Below are 25,283 nucleotides of genomic sequence, written 5' to 3'. Positions count from 1 at the left end.
GGATAGGACATTGGTGACAGTAGGCACTGGACCAGAGGCCCCCACCTCGACTGCAAAACAAGTGACAGTCTTGGTACACAGAGAGCTCCATGAATGGCCACTGACTTGGTCAGATGGTTGGACAGTCAGAAGATGAAGATCCTGACCTGGATTCCAGCGACTCCCAGATTTCAGGGGATAAAGGAGAAGCCAGCCCTGAGGGTATGAGCAACCGCTCCAACTCGTCCACAGCCTAGAATGACGAGGGAGCTGGGGCCAGCGGTTGAAACAATACAGGTTGTTTCTGGGGTTGGAAGTGGTGTCAACCCTGAAGTCGACTGCAATACTAAAGTAACTGACAGTACCGAAATGGAGGGCAGTGAGTGCCAGTCACAATTCACAGGGCTGGAGAGGTCCACTGCACAGTCTGGTACTGATCCCACTTCTACTGATCAGGAAAGGGAAACCTCAGGGTATAGTGCCAACAGACTCCCAGGTTCAGTGGCCCACCCAGCCTATAAAAGATGCAGCCTTAGCAAAGTCCTGGACCAAGGATGAGGTCAGGACAGAAAGGCAGAAGAGGTCCCTTGTTGCCTGATATGCTGCTAGTGCAGGAACAGCTAGTGCTGGCATCCCCCTCATTGGTACTAGACTCAATGGATGCCCCAGGGCCCCATAGTCAATGGTATGGTGTCTCTGACTTCCTTGAATGGTCCTGGGAAGCAGTTGATGGACTTGCTCCATCCTGCACACCGGCTGATTCACCCTGTGCCGATCCACACCCCTTCTGGAGGAGGGAGATGAGTCCCACTGGGACCTGGAGCAGGCTTGGTTGGTCTTATGTTATCTTTTCCTTGGCACATTTGATGGGAAAACGACTCCTCCAGCTCTTCAGAGAGGAGCCAGCTACAGGAAGTGAAGCGGCAGCATTCTCAGAACCAGTGGGTGAATTCTGATCTGATGAGGGCCTCGGTGCAAAGATCCCTTGCCACTTTAGTCCGCTTGGTGAAAGATCTGCAAATAGAACACTGTTCCCTGATGTGACTTCACCTAGGCAAAGCAAGCACTGCATGTGGGGATAGTTGTTTGGGATCGCTCCCACACACAATGGACAATGTTTAAATGCTGGTGAGGGCATCATCAGGGAAATACTTAAACTACTGCTAACTAACACCGGGGTACGTCCACGCTACCTGGCGCATCAGCGGGTAGCAATCGATCTATCGGGAGATCGATTTATCACATCACATCCAGACGCAATAAATCAATCCCCAAATGCGCTCCCCATCGACTCCAGAACTCCACCAGGGTGAGAGGCGGAAGCGGAGTCAACAGAGGAGCTGCGGCCATCGATCCCATGCCTTGAGGATGGGAGGTCAGTCGAAATAAGATACCGTGACTTCAGGACTTCAGCTATGCTATTCTCGTAGCTGAAGCTGCGTATCTTACATCAACACCACCCACCACCCAGTGTAGACCAGGCCTAAGTATTAAAAGTACTAATTAACTATACACAACTAGAAACGTGAGCAAAAATAAAAGGTTTGTGATAGTAAAACTACACAGAACTCTGCCTTCAGCCACAGGTGGTAAGACGGAACCAAACGGGGAATAGGGCAGTGCAGTCTCATAGCCAGGGGAGAAGCTACGGTCACAAGGGGTGAGCGCTGCCCCCTTCAGGTTCCGCTTGGGAAAATACTCTGGCTCTGGAGTGCAGGGCTGCATACACTCAAGTGGAATACATTGCTGCATCTATTTGCAGAAGAACCTTAATTACGCTTTCTTCCTTTACAATTATATTTTTAAATGTACTGCTAGAAATAATTATCCCCATTAACGTGTCTTTTCAAAAAATAAATTACCCCAGTGATTTGGTCGATAGTGCAGCATGTAGCTGATTGGCGGCAAAGCAGTAGCTCTAAAAATCCTTGAACCAGGGAGGGATAAAAGTGCCACAGAAGAGTTACCCTGAGCCACGGAGCAGCAGAGGAGATGTGAAACAAAACTGCATTTCATTCCCGCAGTAAGGCAGCTTTCCTTGACCGGCTGTGCTGTGAAACACTTGCTACTGTTTAGTAAGAGGAGGGACAAAGATATGTTGAGGGATCAAGAGGCACAAAGGGCTAGACAGAAGCCTAAAAGTCAACCTACATGACTCTCATTTTGAGCCATTGAGTCAAACTCTGCTCTCAGTTTACACCATCATCATTCTGGATTAACTATCAATGCCAATGGAGTTTTCTCTAGACTGACACCATTTTAACTGAGAGGAGTATCTGGCTGTGTGTGCAGAGATGAGGACTCCTTTGCATACGTTCTGAGGCCCCCTACAACAAACTTTTTTTTTTTTAATAAATTAACAATTTTGAGAAACTAAATCAATTTAAAACAGAAAAAAATATAATTTCCGTTTACCTAACAAGATTCAGATTTTATTTGTTGTAAAAGTGAAGCTGTTAAATAACTTAGGTCTACAATAGAATATTGCGAAAGAACTACCACCTGTAAATTGTTACTTTGTCTTAAAAATCATTGGTCCGGATTAATTTGTTGGTTTCTAGGATACACGAGACTTAATATCCAGTCTACCAGGGCCATGGCTTCCTCTTGGATCAGAGAGGAGAAGCCTCAGTGAAGGATTATTAAACTGGAGATGACACTGTAAAGTCTTCAGGGTGGGCATATATCAGCAACTGTCTCTTCCCATATGTTTCTAAAACTTCTACCACCACATAGAATCCTTACACTTTTTTCCTAGACATTACAGGCTAGACACCTCTGTTGATGCAGTGTTTGGACATTCAGAGACCAAACATCCTTAATACTTTCAGGGCTGTGGTACCTTCCTGAACCTCCGTCCACTCTTCTTCTATGTAGAAGAGACTGCTCTTCATATCCTACCAGTCTGGACTGGTGAGAGACAGGCTTCAGAAAGAAGATTTAAAAAATACCAGAGAAAAGTGTAAGTGGTATCTCTACGTCCCCTAATCAGCTATCTGTAATGTCTCAGCCAAAGACTCTGCCATTACACTGTATCTGTTCTTCTAGTTAATCTTGTTATCTTTGAGGCCCCCCCCATTCTAAATACAACATAAATTAATCAGAAAAAGCGATACAGGAAAGTTTGGGGTGGAGGGAGAATGAGCCTATGGAAAAAAGGCAGCGGTAAGATTTGTTGCTTTTGCCTATCTGAGGGAAAGAAACTAAGCCATCGGTCTGGATAGAGGCTTTCTAAGGCTGTCTAAAATTTTTGCCTAAAAGAATGTCTGAAACAGTTTAACATATTCCCACAATCACTCACTCACATGAAACAGCAATAACTGAAAACAGAGCATTCTAGAGTGGTCCTTATAATTAATTTTACAGTCCTACCGTGGAGAATTGAACCCGCTGTCTACAGTAATGCTGCTGCTGTCCATGCTGTCCAGTCGAGCTGAATGGGTAGCTCTCTGGTTGCTGCTGTTTTCAGTTTCCTTGGGGGCGAGAAGAGTGAGATTCTTCTCAAACTTTCTTTGCAGATCCCTTTCTTTTTCCCGCTCAAGCAGCCACTGCATAGTGCCCACATCATCCCTGGTTTTTTCTTCCTCAGCATTTTTGTTTGTTCCTTCCTCTGAGTCATCATCATCAGAAACATTGTAATAATCAAAGGTGGCTTCCTGGTTCCCAACTGGCTCTTGCTGTCTCTGTGAAACAGGTAAAACTTGTGTAACTGAGGTTACTATAGCTTGTTCAAGTTTCTCACATCTGACTGGCAGTGTGTCAGAGGGTGTCTTTTGATGAGGTTTTAGTAGGGGTGCACTGGACTTGTGATAGCTATTCACAGAGAGTGTATTGTGCAGAGGTTTAAAAAGTGTATCTTTGCTAAATATTTCTTTCCTTTTGTCCAGGCCGCTTGAGTCAGAGTTATGTTGCTGAACTAGTCGCCCATTTGCGATCACCTCAGGAGTCTGGCCAGCAACAACTGGACCACCACTTGGCCCTTTAGGGGACTCCTCTTTGTGTACCCCAGGTTCTCTGGCTATGTGGTGGGACTGTCTTTCTGAGGGAGAGAGTTTTTTTATTCCATCTGTTAAAGTCACTGTGTCATTGTCCTCTTTATTCTTCCCCAGTGGTGATGGAGCAGTAAGTACAGTCTCACTTGAAGTGTTGCATTGAAAATAATCATCAATTGCTGATTTTGTTGTGCAGGAGTTGAGCTCACTATAAGATGGAAAATTCTCTGTAGGCTTGATTTGTTCCAATAAGCCACAGGAATTGGGGGTTTCCACATTGCCACTAACTTTTTCAGGTATACACACATCTTTATAGCTTGCAGAAGAAATAAGAGCCCTTTGATGGCTGAGTGACTGTGAAGGCCTTAAGGTACTGTCATCAATATATGCTTGGCTTGTTGTTTGGTCATCTGGGCTACATCCTTCAGCTACGTCTTCAGGTGTTCCTAAAGTAGCAGAACTCAGAGGTCCTTTAGAGTTGTCCATCGATCTAGACCTTTCCTTGGCTTTGTTAGACCTCTCGTTCCTTGACCTTCTATCTTGTGTATGGCTGTGGCTTCGATGGACCTTGGAGTGGGAGCTTCCCCTTGAAGGTTCAGGAAAAGGCATCTCAGTTCTTCTTTTGGCCAGTTCACCAGATACATCCCATTCTGGTGTCATGGGAAAGTGAGACTCAATCACGCTAGGATTGCTGTGCATGATAAAATTATCTCCTTTGTGTTCTATTATGAAACAGCCTTCCCGTGGGGACCTAGTAAGGGGATCGTAGAACTCATATTCTCTTTCACCTGGTATATCCAAATGAGAACCATCTGAAGGGTCTCCCTTGGACACCCGGGTCTTGCTGTGTGACCGAGATTTTCCATGAGACTTTCTGTGATTCCTACTCTTTTTGCTTCGCCCACTATGGTGAGCTGAAGATCCAGCTTTGCTTCTTTGAGCTTTTTCTTCTTCAAGTTTCTTCATTAGTGCAGTATGCCTCATCACATTTTCCACAGTCAAGTCTGGGTTAATGCGCCTAATAATCTCCATTTCTACCTCCCTAGGTATAGAGGTAGGGGTGTCTTCATCCCTCAAGGGCCATTCCTCAGGAGGAAACTGGGCAGAGAAATTGGCCAGCTGTTTTGCCTTGTCCTTTTTAAAGCTTAGCCGAAACAATTTTAGTCCAAATTTTTTAGACTGCTTTTCTACATCTTTAGGCTTTGAGAGTGTCTCTGCTTTATAAGAAAAATTTACAGTACTTTTACTTTTTTCAGTGGGTGGTACCTGACACAGAGAAGGAGGGCAACATGAGTCCTTACAGTCTTTTGCTGACTTCCTCTGTAGAGTGGATGCATGCATGCTGTGCATGTCTTCTCTGCAACAATGACAAGAGTCGTAGTGGTTTTTGGGTAAAGTTCGGTCCCTGACGCAGCCTGAGGTGGAGGGAGTTATTGTTCCTTGTTGTGGAGAGGTACACTGAGACCTGTCAGGTATCCTCTCATCCAAATGGTACCATTTACTGTTAGTTCTTATGAGGGATGGGGTTATAAAATAAGTCTGTGGGGTCACGATGAAATAGCCATCTGGAGTTGGATATATTTTCCTCTCTCGTACAAGCATGTTCAAGGTATGCCGAAGAATTTCAGGGCTGGGAGTTGGAACGCCTAAAACAACAGTAAATACATATGAGCTACTGTATAATCATGAAAAGTTTTTTGGCTCCCCTCCCACCATCCCAAACAGAGTTTTGCCAACACAAAAGTTACAGTATGCTGAACAAACAATTCAAACTGATAGGCATTCTGTATTCCCACTTATCTCCTACACTTCACTCACATGAATTATTAACTAAATAAAAAGAGGACATTAATAGAGTGTAAAAAAATAACACTCTAGTTACTTCCATTGTGTAGGTGACTTTAAACTACAAAATGGAAAGAATACAAAGAAAAGAGAATCAAGGGAAAAGATTTAATTTTTATTATTCCAGTCAAATATTTACATCCCAATCCATCAATATTTGTGTATTAATTATGATTTACAGCAATGTATAAATAGGTGCAAATAACATTTTTTTTTCAGATAAAAATGCGATAGAAACAAAGTACACCAGAGAACCATACCTCCAACACAATCCAACAGGCGGGACTTTCCCACCAAACCATTCCCCCATAAACAACTGTCCCCATCGGGCTCTAACTTCTTCAGCCTCTCCAAGAAAAAGACTATTTGAATTACATAGATCTATTTTATTCAAACAAACGTGTTGGTTATGCTGAATGATGTTATTTGTCTTTTAAAAACTTTCCCACAAGAGTTGCCTAGCCTTTAAGTGGAGTTTGATGGACCACATGCTTGAGTGCAGATATCAAATACATGCAGAGGGAATACTTTATACTGATTACATAAAATCCACATAGGTCATTTTGTGGACTGGGCCCTGGGGCCTGATCCTATGTTCAACATAAAAATTTCCATTGACTTCAGTAGTGCAGGATCAAGTCCTTAAAACTTCATTCAGCACCAAATAAGACCCTGGCTAATGTGTAGTAGAAGCCAATGGCTGGGCTGCTCTCTTCTGTGTCTCCTCCTGTATATGTAGAAGACACAGAAGAGAGCAGCACAGCCATTACGTACACCCACTCTGAAATGCATACCACATTTCAGAGGTTAGAGTTTGCAGTTACACTTTGCTACTTGTGTTTGAGTACAGCAGGAGGACAACATGGGACCAGCACAGTGAACAACATGCTGTACAAGAGCAAGCAGGCTGTTGTGGTAATTACAAACTGACTTTAAACACTGGCTGTGAGGGGAAAGGACAACAAAAATGTCCACATTTTGGAGCTTCATGTGCTAAAATGAAGAAAAGTATTTCTGATTCCTAAATGACTAAATTAATCTATAGTTTAGGAAGAGGATCAAAAATAAATAAAATAAAATAAAATGGCATGGAACCAACCCCTACTATTCACCACTGCTTTCTTTCAAGGCAAAATGGATGCAGCAAACTAACACACACCCCACAAATGAAATACAATAGTTGAAACAGATGTTTACACAACCACCAAAAAAGAAGAGAAAAAACTTTCACGCTTAATATTGAAGGAAACCTTTGTGACATGGGAATCGGTCGCTTTTGCTTAACGAACTGGAGACTGCTCAAGAACAGTTCATTGGTGTAAGTTAGTCAACTCATTTAGTACTAACAGGATGGGATCAGATCCTGCAGTAAAAGTTCTGGTTTCACCAGCTTACTCTTCAGGGAGATTTACAAAAGAGAGTCTTTTTCCACTGCTGAACAGATTACAGGATAAGCAGCACCAAGGTTTAGGACAGTCCCGAAGTTCTTGTTGCATGTACACCTTAGGGAAGAGAGGGTTTTCCATCTATTTGTTCCCAGGACTCTGAATAATCTAATCCCTGGTCTCATAAATGGGGAGAACAGAACCCTCCTCATCTCTAACCTTGAAAAGCTTTATTTTATTTTGGTTTTTTACAGGGTGTTGAAACATTGGCTTCTGCTAACCCACTGCAGAAAAGACCAGTTGGATTAAGCTCTTAACTGGAATTTACTTGGGAATAGGAGGTAGGGGAAAGAGGAAAGGCCCAGTTGAAGTCCGTTCCCCTTCTTCTTTGATGAACTCAGTGGGCTTCTAACCCATTTTCTGATATGCCCATAGCCTCACAGAAGAGCAACCTACTGGGGAGATCTCTCCTGCATAACTCTAGAGGAAACCTGCCTGTATCTGCCTTGCTGTGGCTCATGTTGGGGTGGATTCTTCTCTACTTCCTCTGCCGGCATCTTCTAAAAGGCCTTTCTAGTAGCCTGGCCAAGAAAGTGTTAATGCAAATAGGTTCCAAGCCTTCATTATATGTGTGACTGCTGCACTGCTTGCTGGTAATAGGCTTTAACCTTCCAAAGGCCAAAAATCTCCCCCACTCTCCACACTGGGAAGGTGAACCCAGATGCTGCTCTCAGTCGGCAGAAGGATTCATTCACTGGAGACACAGATAGCTCTTGCTGCTGAGAGCATTATGACTATGCTGCAGTCTAGGCAGTATCTCCCTCTCCTTTGCTTCCTCAGACAGCAGCCACCATACTGACCAAAGATGTGGGTGTTTGTCTGGAGACAGAACTTGGACTGCGGAAAATGAGGAGGGATGCAAAGAAATGAGTGCCAACATTTCTTTATTCCTCATTAGTTTTGTCTGAGTTAAAAGGACGTGTGGAGCAGTCACCACTCCAGAACTGGCAGTCAAGAGCAAAACAAAACCTTTTGGCATTCAATTACTAAAGGTAATTTAAAAAAAAATTAATATGGAAAAAGATGCAGTGTTTCTTTTTCAAGGTTTGACTGCTTAAAAACAACAAAAAGCAACAAAAAACTCTAGTTCCACCTGCACCATATCAAACCCTTTTGAGTTGCATTTTTCTTGTGGCCTTTTCAGTTAACATTTTAGCAAAAGGCAATTTTAAAATTTCTTTGTGAAGTAAATCATTATCCCCCTTTTTTCTTTCCAGTCAAAAGCTCTCTTACATAATACGCATTTCTTAATAGGAGCTTCTAGAGTGCATTTTACAAAAAATCGGAGTACAAAGTGAAGTGTTTTTCTCTCTTCCATACGTGAAGAACATTTCAATGAGAAAGCTAAACTATTGCTGTCCAAATTTCATTAGAGTGGATTCTAATGTATGCCAGTGTTTCATTATTTTAGCAATTCTAGTTCTATGTTTTTGCACACGCACAGCCCCGAGCCCTCTTAAGTTTTGACATAAGCCAATAGCCAAGATATAGAGCACTCATGCTAATCATTATCCCTAACTCACCCCATTAGTGGGTACTGTATTGCAGTATGTATAGTAACTACTCTCTTATCTGGCTTTCAGTGGTATTTGTATTTAGAGGTGTTTTTACTGGGTCAATTATTAGGAATATTTGTCAGGAAAGGTTTATAATGGACCTGTTAAGAAGTTGAATAGGAACAATATGGACACAAGAGTGAGAGCAGCAGCAAAAAAGAAGTGGGTGGAGAGGAGTACTCAGGGCTTGTGTATACTACCGCTTAAGACACTCAGGATTGTGAAAAAACCACTCCCCTGACTAAGTTAGATCAACTTAAAGTGGTGTCTACACTGCTCTATGTTGGTGGGAGATGCTATTCTGCAGACATAGCTTCCACTTCCTGTTCAGGTGGAGTATTTATGCTGACAGGAGAGAGCTCTCCTATCAGCGTAGCGTGTCTTCACCAGAGGTGCTACATTGGCGCAGCTACATTGATGCATCTGCGCTGACATATACTGCGGTAGTGAAGACAAGCCTTTAAGATTCCAACCTGTCTTCCCCAACCCCAAATTATGGGTCACATACATTTCATGAAATAATCATCAAGGTAAGGCAAGAGAACTCAGATTTCCCCTTCTCCCTTTCCAGTGAGTGTACCCTTGCTACCGGAGATCATCCTTGAAGTAGCAGCAGAGACACACATCATCACCCTGAATGAGCAGGGCACACAGGCAGTAGCAACAAATGGGAATGTCTAAAAAAAGTACTGGAAGGTGGACAACAAGAGCTTAGCACATACGGAGCTCAGAGCCTTGTGTTATCTCCCTGGGCCAACACAAAATAATAATATGCAACAACCCCCCTCCCCCCTGGACCTTAAGCATCTACAATTAAAGAACTTGAAAACTATATTCTCAGCCTGAGCATGCTCTTAGCATAGGGCAGAAGCGCCAAGAATGAATACAGTGCACACAGAGCCTGATATGTATTATCTGTTTATGTTTGGCTCATACTATCAAAGTGCATCTAAGTGCCTGCTTTGCTAATGCTGTCCCTTTCTCCTCTACCCTTAGTTTCGTCACCAGTGACAGAGAACCAGAAAGCCCGACTCTCTCAGCTTTTCTTTGTGTCTGTGTACAAGATTCACTGCACGATTCAATGTTATTGAAGTGCAAGGGTAGTGGTGCACAAGTCCCTTTTCATGCTCCCCTCTTCAGTCTAGAAATACAGTTCCTCATGGAGACACAGTATCTCCAAGCAGGACACCTCACCATTCCCTGTGAAGGACTTCCCTGTACGGGGAATAATGTAGACCTCAATCTTTAATTTTACTTGTTTGTTCAATACTTGTTTAAAAATAGGAAGAAAAGAAAGGAAAAAAGCTCTCTCCTGGGAGCTTTATGAAAGAGTTATTAAAAGAGATTGAAATGGATCTTTTGATGCTGTTATGGTTGTTATGTAAAAAGTATTGCAAATGCATTTAAAAAAATATGTATAACTCACCCAACAGACCAGAATGACTATAAAGTGTTGTGTAAAAGACTCTTTAAGCACTGGTTTAGCTGATGCTCTGTAGATACACTGGGAGACTAACTCCTATAGACACAGAGAGTGAGTAAAAATCATATGAAAATATAACTACCAGGCCTGGGCAGTAAGCAATTTTCCAAGTTAAATGTATGTCAGACTTTTCTTTTCCCCCTCCTACTTGGGGGAAGTTAGCTCCTTTGCATCTCTGATGTAGTCCGAAGATATCCCTTTACCAAATCCACCATACAATCCCCCATTTCTGCATCTCAGCAGCAAAAAACGTGGCTGGGATTCTTTAGAGCCTATCACTACACACTAAAATTAGCTAGTTGTTTTATTATGGTCAGCACTTCTCAGGTCCATTGGAACGAATAAGTAAGTGCACATAAAGGGAAAGAGATCCAGAATTGAATGTGGCTTGCCTGCCTGGGAGCATAAAGCACTGACACTAGGCTGGCTCCCACTACTGTTTTTTAAAATATTTTTGCATATCATACAGTTTAAGTGGTCCCATGATAGCTGGAGGGTGCTTCCTGTAGCCCATATTCTGGACTGAATAAAAACAAAGTATGAAGTCCAAAGGGTTTATTTACACCAGGAAGCACTTTGCACCACGTTAACAAGAAGCAGCCATGAGATATCATCATTGCTACTGAATTGTTTAATTTAATATACAAATGTAAATGATAGAAGGAAAAAATGCAAAGAACAAAACAGTCTGCCAAAAGGTATTTTTTTTTCCCTTTTAAGTTAACACTTTTCTGGTCCTTCTTTCCCATTCCTATTATTTTCTCTTCTTTCTCATCATTTTCCTACCTATCCACTTCCTTTCCACACTCCCTTTACTTCCCTCCTGGTCAGCCATGTTCTTTCCCCCAAAAGAGTTGCAATACATTTCTGTTAGCATTTGGTTTCACATCTGAAGTGGGGAGCATGGCTGAGATTCTCCCAGTGTATTATAAACAATGTCAGCAAAAATATATGACCCTGGGTGGTTAAAGAGAGCCCTCCATCTACACTAGGACTTTTCACACTGTGTAGCTCTACTGCTAGCACCAGATGATGTGCAGGTGGACACAATATTTGACAACAGTAGATAAAAATGTTTTTGGTCTACACTAATACTTTCAAAGTTCCTAGCAGTGACAGAATTGAATAGGGCTAGAGAAACAGTGCAAAAAGCCCTGGGGCAGACAAGGCCATTAGGTGGAAATAGGATCTATCTATTTAAGTTATGATAATGTGCTCATCACTGTCGTATCTGAGTACCTTCTAGAGTTAAAAAGATAAAGTGAGAAAAACCTGTAAAGTGGGGATGAGAAGGGCTCAGTCCTGCTCTGAGTCACTGGCAAAGCGCCCATTGACTTTAATGGGAACAAGACAGTAGTCAAGCTCTAAAAAACCCCATTTTTTCATGTTCCTCTCCATTTGATAGCTCTATTCACTTTGCCTTTTGCAAGTTTTGAAGCTTCTGCTGAGGAGAATGAGAAGCCAAGTTGGTCTTTTTGCTCCTGCAAACAGCTTGGTTATTCTGTGTGCAGAAGTCCAAGTATATGGATCTGCATATTCACTGTATGATTATTGAAAAATAATGGTACAGTGATTATACAAATCTCTGTTCTGATTCTAATAATACTTGTCCATCAAGAAGAGTACAGATATTTGCACATTAGTTTGAGATTAGCTATAGACTGATGATGCAAATCAGATACCCAGAACCAATCAAGTTGCAGAGCTGTTGGTATCGGAAAAATGTTACTGTTATGCTTTTATATCTGTACAGCATCCTGCCATTCTGACTGGTGAAAACAGTTCCATTTCAGTAAGATATATAATTGCCAAAATTCATTTTTTAAAGTCAAGCCCTTTCTGAGTTAGATCTATATCCTCACACCATAGGCTCTTCAGTCCCCATGTAGGTATTTATGATCAAGTCACCCATTAACCTTCTCTTTGTTAAGATAAGTAGATTGAACTCCTTGAATCTTTCACTGTAAAGGCATGTTTTCTACTCCTTTAACAATTCTCATGGCTCTTCTCTGAACCCTCTCCAATTGATCAACATCCTTCTCGAAACCAGGACTAAACATAGTATTTCAGCAGCGATCACAGCAAGGCCCAATACAGAGGTAAAATAACCTCTCTATTCCTACTTGAGATTCCCTTTTTCATACATCCAAGGATCAAATTAGCCTTTTGGCCACAACGTTGCCTGGGAGTTCTTGTTCAGCTGATGATCCACCAAGACCTCCAAATCTTTTTCAGAGGACTGCTTCCTAGGATAGAGTCCCCTATTCTGTAAGTTCAGCCCAAATTGTCAGTGGTGGTGAATCCACCATGACCCTTGGTAAATTCTTCCAATGGTTAGTACCATCACTGTTAAAAATATTACACCCAGGCTGAATTTGCCTTGCTTCAACTTGCCACCACTGACAATTTCTAAATCAAGATTGGATGTAGTGTTTTTTTTTAAAAAAGATTTGCTCTAGTTCAAACAGAATTATTCTGGGGAAGTTCTATGGCCTGTTATACAGGAGGTCGGACTAGATGATTACAATGGTCCCTTCTATCCTTGGAATTTATCAATAACCTTATTTTGCAAGTGGAAAAACTGAGGTAGAGGTTAAGTGACTTGCCAAAGGTGTCAGCAATAGACACTAGAGTCAGAAATAGAAACAAGATCTATTGGTTCCCACAAGATTATCCTTGCAGTGTAGACAATTTGGGCTCAGGTTGGAGCCTGGGCTCCGAGACCTTCTCCTCTCACTGGGTCTCAAAGCCTGAGCCTGAACATCTACACTGCAATTTTATAGCATGCCGCCTGAGACCCACAAGCCCAAGTCAGCAGACCCAGGCTAACCATAGCTACATTGCAGGTCTTTTATTGCAGTGTATCCATATCTTGTACGTTTGGGACCTGGAAGAAGCCTGAAGGCAAGAGAGCAGCAAGAGGGGTTTGCTAGCTAGTGTCCCCCCAACCAGAGAGCTAGGGCCAGAGGGCTCAAAGAAGGAGGAACAGCAGAGGTATTTCCTGCTGACTCTAGGCCAAAGAAACTGAGCTACGGTCCAGAGAGGGCTGAAGGCAGGGGAGCAGCAGAGGAACTGACATGCTGACTTTTTCAAGGCTGCAGAGCTGGACCCAAAAGAACCATGAGAGGGCCAGGGAGAGTGATGGATGTTCCCAGCAGAGAGATGGTGGGCGTGTGGGGGAACCTGCTGGAAACGCAGAGTTGTACTCCAGCTCAAGGGGCTGACATTATTGTCCTGGTACATGGATCGGAGTGGGTTGTGCTGAGCTGGGGCATGGTGAGGGATGCCAGGGCTATATGTTGCATATACTGTTAGGACTATGCTGGGGAAAATCTGGACTATGATTGTGAGACTTTTATTATGATAAATGTATGCAGAACATTTGCAATAACTGAACCCCACAAGGGCTATATTTATACTTGGGAAGACTCCGGAGACTAATTCTGGGGATTTTGAAGGAGGGAAATTGAGGCAGGTGTGCCTGTCATGACGTGGCCTGCCACAGAAGGATGCTCCTGTTCGGGCTGCCCAGTGACACCCTGACAGTGTCCTGTTTATATGTAAACTCCCCCACCATCTCCAGAGGCTGGTCGTCTTTCTTTCTTGTTCTACTCCCCGACTAAATAGAAGCACCGGTAAATATATATATTAGTTTAGAGAATCTGGCATTTAAATACTGCATGACAGCAGCAGTGTTATTTAAGATTATGTAGTGCTTTAATAATTCAAAAGCAGAAACTGTCTGGACATTGAATCAGACATGTACATTTGCTGCATCTCAAGAGAGTCTACTGTGCCTTCCACAGAGCTTCCAGACAGAAGATTATGTCTTGTTTGTTGCTCACAAAGAACAGTGACCCAAGGTGAACTCAGTTAATGTAAAGTACTTCTTTTCATTGCTGCATATACATTGGGCATTCAATGTAAAAATGAATGTACAGGAACTATATATTTTTGAAGTGGACTTCACCTCAGTGCAGCAGCCATCTGAATATCACTTCTTTACTTCACAAGTGAATATTAACACAGGGGCATGTATTCTGTTACCGAAATTTTCAACAGTGTAAGCTGATTTGGTTAACAACATTACAAAAAAATCTGTAAAAACTATTAAAAACAGCCAAGTCATTATATACCCATAAACTTTATCTACAGGCTTTGTTAAAGCCAGGTTCATATTCACTAGAGGGTAGATGCCAAATGCAGGAAAAGAGGTTAAATTCTTAGCTGTTATCCTGGATTTAATAGATTTACATTTAGTATATGAGATTTTAAATCTGGTCAATAAACATAATGCAGGATTTCATAAACATCTTCTTGCATGATTCCAAGTTAGAATATTACAATATTCAAAGTAGTAGTGCTCTCTCTTTAAAAAGAAAGTCTGACAAAACATAATATACATAAATAAGATGTTTATTATTACAACAAACATTTTTTCCCAATACCAGTGTATAAGTTTATGAAAAATACATTTTAAATTGTGTTTAACTGGTGTTAAATCTTCTAAAATGATTTTCTCCTGAGCTGGCACTATGGCTTAACAAGGGATAAAAGAAACACTCTGATTGGCTCATGAAATACTAGTTTTAAGATGTAGAGTGGTTGCTATGTGATGTTATAAATAATTAGCATACCTTACTTCAGATATAGCTGTGGCCCAGATTTATGTCTGCACATTGGCTCAGCAAACTACAGGGCTAGTATGCAACTGTAAGATCCTGCACTGAGGAAAGAGGTTTCTTTTTCCTCAGTCTGAGAATGGCAACTGTGGTTACAAAGTTTACACATGCCATAAAACCCAGGGAAGTACCTGTCTTTACAGCACAAGTGACCTTGTGACTGCTGTGAAGCCAGTACCTATGCCAACTGGAAGGGTTCTCCCCCTTGGTTTAGGTCAGTGGCTCCCAACCTTTCCAGACTACTGTACCCCTTCCAGAAGTCTGATTATTCTTGCATACCTCCAAGTTTTGTCTCACTTAAAAACTACTTGCTTACAAAATCAGACATAAAAATACAAAAGTGTCACACCCACACTATTACTGAAATATTGCTTACTTTCTCATTTTTACCATATAATTATGAAATAAATCTACTGGAATATAAAGACTGTACGTACATTTCAGTGTGTAGCATATAGAGCAATATAAACAAGTCATTGTCTGGATGAAATTTTAATTTGTATTGACTTTGCTAGTGCTTTTTATGTAGCCTGTTATAAAGCTAGGCAAATATCTAGATGAGTTGATGCACCCCCGGAAGACCTTTACGTATCCCCAGGGTACACACATTCCTGGTTGAGAACCACTGGTGTAGAACCAGTCTGAGGAGAAGTAGCTAGGCCTACAGAAGAATTCTGTTTACCTAACGCTATCTAAACCAAGAGTTGGTTGGCTTAGCTATGTCCCTTGGGGGGGTAGATTTTTCACACCCTTGAGTGATGTAGCTGAGTTGACCTAACTTGTTAGTGTAGGCCCTAGACATGCAAATGTTCCTACATGATGAGAGAAAGACAAAATTATTTGACAGTATAGAATTTAGAATTATGTACTCAGAAATGCTCTCCTCTCTCTGTTATTCACAATCCAACAGGGGAAGAGAAACTATTAACATATAAAAGGATATGGGATATTTTAAAACACCTATTGAGAAAATACCAATTCTCAAAAAGCTGGGACTCGTTAATTTTTATAAGGGACGAGGAGACAAATGGAAAGATCAGCTTGCACCAAGAGTGGTCCCCTTCATTGGATGATGTGGCTCTCCCTAAGAGAGCTAATACAGTGATATTCAATATTTTAATTATGTTATGACTGCAAGGGTGGAAGGGAAAGGAGTTCCTTTTTAACAGCAAAGTAGTAGAATGGTGACGGGGAAAAAAACAAAGCAAAAAAATAGTTTAGGACAATAAAGGCTGGAAGATTTTGTTTTTTAATTTGTTTTTTGGGGGGTGAGTGGGGGGATGGAGTGGGAAATGCAAGATAGGCTTTTTCTTAATCTCTGTCTTTCTAAAGACACATACTCTGTGCTGGAAAAAAGGGGGAGGCAGCAAGAGACTGTGCCAACTTGCCTGGGGATAATTGCAAGCACAGACTATAAAATATTCTAGCCCGCTGAATTATTTGTGTGTGTTTTTGTCTGATGGGAACAGCAGAAATACCAAACCAACCAATACTCATGTGCATAAGAAACTCAAGGGACGTATCTAATAATTTAGAATTTCACGTATCTAATCAGGTTTTTGCTAAATGATATGGATTACAAGCTTCCTCCCAATGCTTCAGTCTTTGGAACCTTCCCTATACTTACTAATGTAATGTAGTGTTACCGAACGAAGTAAGCCTGACTTGGAGAAAATAACTGAGACAAACTATACTAGAACTAGAAGTGTGAACTTTGATTTCCCTTTCCACCTTATGCCCCACATAATGGATCATTAACTTTGCAGTATGCAGAGATCACTGGAGAAACTTTATAAATAAAACTACAGGCTGAGACCGAAAACTAGTGTTTACAAAATACACAGTACTTACTGTACTCTCTCCAGATATATCAGATGGCAGAATTGAGCTTCCTTAAAGAACCCCAAGCACTGTAATTATTTGAATGGCAGACAAAAATCTTTATTTTAGACATAGTTCCAAATCCAGAATATTCTTCTCTTTTCAAAAATCTCAAGATTTACCATCAACCATAAGTGAAAGTTCTACATATTATAAGGCTGCACAACTCTATATGCTCCGTTATCCTACAGTCTAAAAAAAAAGAAAAAAAAAACCCAAACCCCAAAACCAAAAACATAGAGACATATATATCTAGCTGACTTCCAAGGCAGAGGAAGATATATATATTTTTTTAATATAGAAATTTAAGTAATTAATCTTTACACCAGCGATAGCAGGTAGGTTAGTAGTATCAACCTGTTTAAAGATGGGGAAACTGAGGCACACAATGACTAAACTTGTCCAAGGTCCCTGAGCAAGCAAGCAGCAGAGCTGGGATTAGAACTCAGGAGTTCCTAATGGCCACAGCTGTCTCCATTCCTTTTATATTACACTGCCTAGAAATGCCTACATAGGGTGCCTTTTGAATCATTCGCCAACCCCAGATATAGGCTGTTGGTATGGAGACAACATGCCCCAGCGCATTATTTTTAATATTTTTCTTTTTTTTAAGTGTTACTGTGTCTGGGATATTTCCATGTCACCATTTTATAAAGAATTATTAACATATACTGACATAAAAGCCTCCTGAATTTAACAAAAGAAAAATGCATTTTTATGAAAGGCCATCAGCAAGACTGGTTATGCTAAAGTGGCTGAATCTATAGCTGCTAAAGACTTTTGGTCATCGTGGGGAGAGATGTCAGCTCCAAGAGCAGACCTCCTGGCTTTTTAAGCTATGGAGAGTAGAAAAGGTAGAAGGCAAGACCAGCACCGGAAGTCTGAAGGTCTATGAAATATGAAAAAAAAACAAACTACTGATCTCCTTTAGATTTAAACATAAGCCCACTGAGGCAGACACTAATATTCTTTATTATTTGTATCATGCCACAGCAGTTTTGGCGGCCTGTCCAAACTGGCTAGGAGGGCCACTAATTCAGTAGGTGGGAATCCTGTTCTTGGAGACGGAATGATTTTGCACATGTACATGAAATGATTGCGTGAGGAATGGACAGTTCCTTTTGGTCTGTAAGTAAATAAAACTCTAAATGACCTAGTAAAAGCCAACATGGAACCTTCCATGTGGAGTAAGTGCACTTAGTTCCTGACACACACTTTCTGTCCCAGTATGCTCCCTTTCCAATTTTAGGGATTAAAAGGTACAGTGCAATCCAGTGCCACATGTACATTGCTGATTAGCTCGTTTGTGCACATTTAAGTGCTATGGTAAGCAGGCTATTTAGGGAATATTTAAGGAGCAGCTGTACCTATCTCACTAAATACAACACTGGTCCCTAAGTGCTTTAAACTACGATCCTGCAGAAGATTCAGATATTTCACAAGAAATATTGATCTAGCATATTCTGAAGTCAATTAAAAAACAGAAAAGAAAAAAACAGGCCAGAATATTATACTGATTTGTAAATGTTCAATATAACCTCCGTAAATTTCTTCAAATCCTTCATTGAGTTAGGAATCAACCCTATAAAGTTTAAATCACGTGAGCAAGCCTCTTGAAGTGAACATGATTACCAGTGAGAGTAATAACTCATGGCTGTAAGGGCTGCACAATCAGGTATTAGGGTTTCTGTCAATTTTGCTTCAAATCTCAGGATTAATTGGAGCTGCTATCTACAGCAGTGACTCTGGACAAGATTTGGGGGTCGTCGTGGATAACTAGCTGAACATGAGTTCTCAATGTGAAGGTGCAGCCAAAAAAACCAACCTTGGGATGCATAAACAGGGGAATCCTGAATAGGAGTAGAGAGGCTATTTTACCTCTGTATTTAGCATTGGTACGACCATTACTGGAATACTGTGTCCAGTTCAGATGTCCACAATTCAAGAAGGATGTTGATAAACTAGAGAGGGTTCAAAGAAGAGCCATGAGAATGATTAAAGAATTAGAAAATATGACTTATAATGACACACTCAGAGTTTGATCTATTTAGCTTAACAAAGAGAGGGTTGGAGCTGACTTGATCACAGTCTAAGTATCTATCTGGGGAACAAATATATGATAATACGCTCTTCAATCTAGCAGACAACAATATAACACAAGCGAACATCTGGAAGTTGAAGCTAGACAAATTCAGACTGGAAATAGGGTATAATTTTTTTAGACGTGTGGGTATTAACCAGTGAAAGAATTTACCAAGGGTCACAGTGGAGTACACATCCTGACAATTTTTAAATAAAGATTGGATGTTTTTCTAAAAAATATGTTCTAGAAATTATTTTGGGGAAGTATATTTTACAGGAGGTCAGACTAGATAATCACAATAATCCTTTCTGGCTTTGGAATCCTTGAATAAGCAAAGTTGGTTATCTACCAAGCTTCCTTTTCTAAAGTAACAAAAATTGTAACCAACCCTTTAGGAGGAAATCTTTGACGGTACTTAAAAAAAAAAAAATCCAGGTTCATATGATTAGTAATACATTAATGCATGGTTACCTGGGAAGCAGGTTGTTAGGTGTTCCATTAGTGCTTCTTGTGTGACTTGTTTTCGTGCAGAGTTCATTGCTGAGATAGCCAAGCAAAGGATTTCCCCAAGTGGAATAAACTGTGACTGACTGATGGGAGACATATTGATTGGTGAAACATCACCTGTAGAAAGAAAGCAGACATTCAATGAAGGATTTCATTTAAAAATTACTCACAGAACAAGTATACAGAGATGTGTCCATTACAATGTACACAATTTTGTATAGTTTATATCACTCTTGTGATAAAATCTTCAAAATAAGAACCACAACTTAATAGAGAAGTCAAAGACAATACATTTTTGACATTGAGGGTGCACTAAAATATTCAGGGAATATTTTCAAAGAACGATCCAATACTTGAACCCATAAAAATTCATGCACACCCATTGCAGCTGCAGAATCCCAAGTTTGCATGTGCAAAGCAACAACTGCACACACAAGCATGAACTTGTGAATGCAATGGGTTCATATACATTTTTGTAGGCACAGCCACAACTCTCTTTTCAAATCCTGGTTGTATGGGTCATTTACAGTTTGTACTACAGAGAATTTTGATTTTTTTTTAAATTGCAACAAAAATTAGAAAAAAATTCTGGAAATTCTGATAATGAGCCATATTTTTAGTTTGCTGGCCAGCTGTATTATGTCCTCTACTCAGTGGCACAAAGGCACCAACTATCTAAAGAGTTATGTTCAGAAGAGCTCCTTCCTTGGTCTGCAGATGTAATGACTTTGCATGACTTTTGTAGATTAAAGAGAGAATTTTTTAAGTTTTGTTGATGAAATATGAACAAGTACAGACTGTTGTGTTATCTGCTTTAGGTGAACCTTATTTTAACTTGCCAGGTTACTTATCAATTAATTTTTCCCATGAAGTCTTTAAAATATATTTTATTAGCCAATACTTTAAGAGTACTGAAAAACTTTTAAACTTAAAAGGTTACAGGATGAGAAACAATTTGATGAGATAAGTATACAGTGCATACACATTTAAAGTCTGCTCTTTATCTCCTGTTTCAGTGGTAATAGTTCCCAGATGGTCCCAAAAGTACGGCAGTGCTTCCTACGTAACCAGCGAAAAAGCAGAAGGATTGGAGGTTTCCTTAACCATAACAGAATACTAGATAGAAACAATGGGCTGAAGAGTTGGTGTTAGGATTCCAATTGGGTTTGCACTACGGTTCAGGTCACAGACCGATCAATCATTGGGTTGCAGGTTTAGATTAAATGGCTTTGAAACTTCATGAGCTGTTCTCATGAGATTTCAGCACATCTGAACAACTAGAATGCAGTTTTGGATCAGATCAGAAACCAAATATATGGAAGTGGGTTCAAATCTATGAATTCAGATCCAATCCACTCCTGAAATTCAAAGGGATTATTAGATGTTCTGAGTGTGGCCCCATTAATTTTAATTATCTTGTTTTTTACTAAGCAGATACAGTGTGCTCACACAGGGCTTGCAAATGGAAAATCAAATGCATCTAATCTTCAACAATACTCAGAATTGTTGTACTGAGTATTTTGTAAAAAAGTTTTCATAACTGCTTTAGGTTAACCCTATGTGTAATCTTTATTTTTCAAATATGCCAGTTGTATATTCTGTTAGACAGTAAGGACATCACAGAAAGATGTGAACAGAGATGCATTAAGGATTTTAAAAAACACACATACAAATATGGAAGTGGATTTAAAGTAAGTTTATTTGTGCTGCATCTCTCTGGAACAGTATTGCCTACCACCTAAATAAGTCTCCATTCCGCAATTGGATACACACTGGCACAGCTTAGAACCTATACAGAGCCCCACTGCCTGCAGTTGGACTCCGTGGGAGTGCAAAGATCTGCCCCATGTATATTTGACTTCAGGACTGGAGCCTTGAATTAGAAGCTCTTTGGGATATTTTTATTTTACCTGTCTGCAAAGTGATTGTAACGTTACTAGATTACTATACAAAGTAATAACCAACAACAATCTGGAAAATGGTGGACATCTGATTAGGAAGAATAGTAGACAGGGTTACACATGACAGAAGGCAAAAGCACGTAGGCGCAGCATTCCTAATCTTTTAAGAGGGGAAAAAAACTGAAGAGTTAATTATACTATTGTTAAGACAAACGAATATTTTATCTGTCAACAGGTAAAATTATTTATATAAACATATGAAGATAAAATCTTTAAAAATCAATGAGACATAAATAAGAAAGTCAGTGTTCAAATGTATCTAGAGAATACTTAGTCCTGCCATGAGTGCAGTGGACTGGACTAGATGACCTCTCAAGGTCCCTTCCAGTCCTATGATTCTATCTACAAAAATGACATTATATTGGAGAGAATACGACATTGCCCTAATAATTGGTCTCATACCTGAAAAGCATCAGAATTAGTGATTACACGCACAAACATGTACACACACTCCAAAGGATTACAACTGAAATACGAGATCTTCCTTTTTAAATAGGCCACTTAACCCGAGGAATCATTAGGGTTTAATAAATGATCTTTTACAATTTTTAATTAGTCTTCTGAAGGAAGAGATTGGATTCAGAATGTTGTGAACTGTTAGTTTCGGTTGGCTGCATACTAGTCATCAAGTAGTAAAGTTCTTTTTATTTTAGAAACACTTGGTCCTTCTTTTTTATGTAGAAATATCTGTGTACACTGTGCATGAGAAACTGTTTTATAACGTATGCAAAGTGCAGACGAGGCCCTGTAAGCCCCAATTTTCAAACGGCAAGTCTGCAAATATTGTTATAAAATTGTGAGCTTAATTTGCATAATTAGTTACCACTAAAGCATCTGGAAATTGGGTTTTTTATGTAAGCAAATCAGGTAAAATTTTCAACAGGAATCCATACACATTTTAAATTCAAAAGGAATGGCTGACATATATTAGTCTTGTAAAAGGCTATCATAATTCACTCCTTGCTAATTCCTTTGAGAGTTGGTTAACTTTGACAAGGCAACCCTCATTCATCTTCACTGCTGTCAGAATTAATTCTATAGTTAAACCTACAGATGCCAATAAACCATCTACTGGAGATAATTTGCAATTCTTCAAAAAGAGGAACAGAACATCTGTAAAACTTACTATAAACCTAGTGATAGAGAGCCACAGAGACCCACACTTATGGAGGTACTAATTTGCCAAGTTTTATCTTAAACACCCTTGGGCTCTGGGAAGTTCCAAGTACTCTGTGGTTGTAGGTAAGTGAAGAGATTCTTTGAACAGAAAGTATCTTATGTTTACAATTTAATTTAATACATTAACACCAATTATATGTATAAATAGCATTTAGCCTTTCGAATACAAGAGTTACAACAAATCTTTTTAGGGAAGATTTGTTTAAAAAAAATCAAATATTCTTTTCCTAAAAAATTTTTTTTTTTGGGTAGACCTCAACACTTTATAAAGGATTCAGCATATGGCTCCCATTAACTCAGACTGATGCTTGTTTCAAGAAGCTTTCCTTTGAAATCAAATTACTAGACTTGACTTTCAAATGTTTATGTTCAAAATTAAAAGGAAAACGGTGGAGCCCAGAAAGCAGCTTTCACCAGCTAACTGTATGTTTTATTAAAATACCATCAGCAGCTAGAAGTACTTGGTTTCAATTCCATTTCAGCTTCCAGTGGAAAGAACCAACAAACTTTTTTTTTTTTTAAAGAATTATAAAATTAAGTTTCCTGGTATTTTCTTATGTACTTCATAAGCATTTTGAAAATGTCTAAGCACAAAAGTAATTAATGGGATCTAGTCTCTCGTTGATGACAATGGGATTTACATAGATAATTACCCTTTTTAATGGCAGCTATTATTTAAAAATTAAAAGAGTCAGTTAAAAGTAAAATAACCACATGCTTAAATAGCATTTTTCTTCCATGGATCTCAAAGCACTTTACAGAGATGGATAAACAGTATTATTTCTACTTTACAGATGAGACACCACGGCACAAGGAGGTTTAAGTGATTACCCCAGGTTACACACAATCAGTAACAGAGCTGGAAGTAAGAACTCATGCTTCAGCGTCCTATCCACCAGATTTGCTATACACCATTTAGTTCAGTATGTCTGAATCTCATCTGCTCACTTTACTGACAAAAAATATTTTTAGTACTGATGCACTAATGACAAAACGTTATGAAAGAAACAGACTGCATTCTGCTCTATGCATTAACAACAAAACTGTCAGCTAAGTTCTGACAATAGAATCTTTATTACTGATTAAGCGGTTAGAAAGAACAGAGTTTGAATTCCAGCTCTCTGCCTCAGTTTGCAGGGACAGCAGTTAGAAAAATCATCTTTGACTTATAAATGGAGCCAATTCAATGCATCCACTGAGAGAGAAAAATATGAAAATACTACAATGTTTTTACAGAGTCACTTTTCAGAGTACAACCACACTTTATTAGAATTTATACACTTATTTCCTCACATATGGGGAAGAAACCCCCTAAGTGCACTTCTGCAGTGCAGTGAAATTAAGAAGCCCAAGTGTAATGAATTCCTCCCCTTCTCCCTGTCACTCAAAGCTCTTTAACCTTTTGTGGTACAACAGTTTTCTCCAGATAAACTTTAAACATATGATTTTATTAAAAAGGAAATTTCGAGTTATGACATACAGCCCTTTCATGGTATCTAAATACCACAGGGAGGGTTCGCATTAGAAATGCCTTAGACAGATTTCCATGCCAACAGACTGATATCTTCAGCAGATGATTGTGACTTCACTATGGGATCAAGCAAAAAGAGAAGCTTGTTTGTGATAATGGAGAAAGCTTTTCTTCAAACAAAAGATCGCTAACAGCAGCAGCTGGGGACAGAGAAAATTACAGACAGAAGAACAAGCTCCTCATATAAATATTCTCTTTTCGAGCTTACCTAAAATCCCGTTTTGAAGGGACAATTCCAAAATCACTTATTGTGAGCCTAACTAGTTAACACTGGTGGATAAACTGAACAAGTTATACATTTGACAGGGGTTACAGCCTCATCCCTAAATTTCAAGGTGAGTTCAATCATATTATTTCCAGAACAGCCCACATCATAGGCTAGCAAACAAACATTTAAAAAAGGCCAATTCAAAACAACAATCTACAAGCACATAGCAAATTGCCACTTTAGGCTATATGGCACCTTTTAACCAGATTAAACAATAGTGAGAACTGGAAGAACATGCAGCTTCTGATAGCATTAAAAATGCTAGAAACATTAGATCTATGATGTATTAATATATAAATGAACATATGAGTCAACAATGTAACACTGTTGCAAAAAAAAGGAAACATCATTCTGGGATGTATTAACAGGAGTGTTGTAAGCAAGACACAAGAAGTAATTCTTCCGCTCTACTCTGCACCAATTAGGCCTCAGCTGGAGTATTGTGTACAGTTCTGGGCATCACACTTCAGGAAAGATATGGACAAATTGGAGAAAGTCCAGAGAAGAGCAACAAAAATGATTAAAGGTCTAGAAAATATGACCTATGAGGGAAGATTGAAAAAATTGGGTTTGTTTAGTCTAGAGAAGAGAAAACTGAGAGGGGACGTGATAATAGTTTTCAAGTACATAAAAGGTTTTTACAAGGAGGAGGGTGAAAAATTGTTCTTCATAATCTCTGAGACTAGGACAAGAAGCTTACTGGCCTTAACTTGCAGCAAGGGCGGTTTAGGTTGGACATTAGGAAAAACTCTGAGTGGTTAAGTACTGGAATAAATTGCCTAGGGAGGTGGTGGAATCTCCATCATTTAGGATTTTTAAGAGCAGCTTTGACAAACATCTGTCAGGGATGGTCTAGTAATACTTAGTCCTGCCCTGAGTGCAGGGGACTGG

At 39.8% G+C, this 25,283-nt stretch overlaps 1 protein-coding gene across 4 annotated transcripts in view; it reads right to left on the bottom strand.

The window, feature by feature from the left end:
* Positions 1-25,283, bottom strand: part of STOX2 (storkhead box 2) — a 106,905-nt gene that overhangs the window by 12,684 nt on the left and 68,938 nt on the right. For all 4 annotated transcript variants that reach the window (XM_050945317.1, XM_050945319.1, XM_050945318.1 and 1 more), the window contains 2 exons: positions 19,418-19,570; positions 3,352-5,617 (listed from right to left, as the gene is read on the bottom strand). In XM_050945317.1, the coding sequence (XP_050801274.1) occupies positions 3,352-5,617; positions 19,418-19,570 (2,419 nt within the window). The remainder of the gene's footprint in view (positions 1-3,351; positions 5,618-19,417; positions 19,571-25,283) is intronic.

The sequence above is a fragment of the Gopherus flavomarginatus genome, chromosome 3 (assembly GCF_025201925.1).
Source record: "Gopherus flavomarginatus isolate rGopFla2 chromosome 3, rGopFla2.mat.asm, whole genome shotgun sequence".
Lineage (NCBI taxonomy): Eukaryota > Metazoa > Chordata > Testudines > Testudinidae > Gopherus > Gopherus flavomarginatus.
Note: the sequence above shows the minus strand (reverse complement) of the source record. Positions and strands in the feature narration are given on the sequence as shown.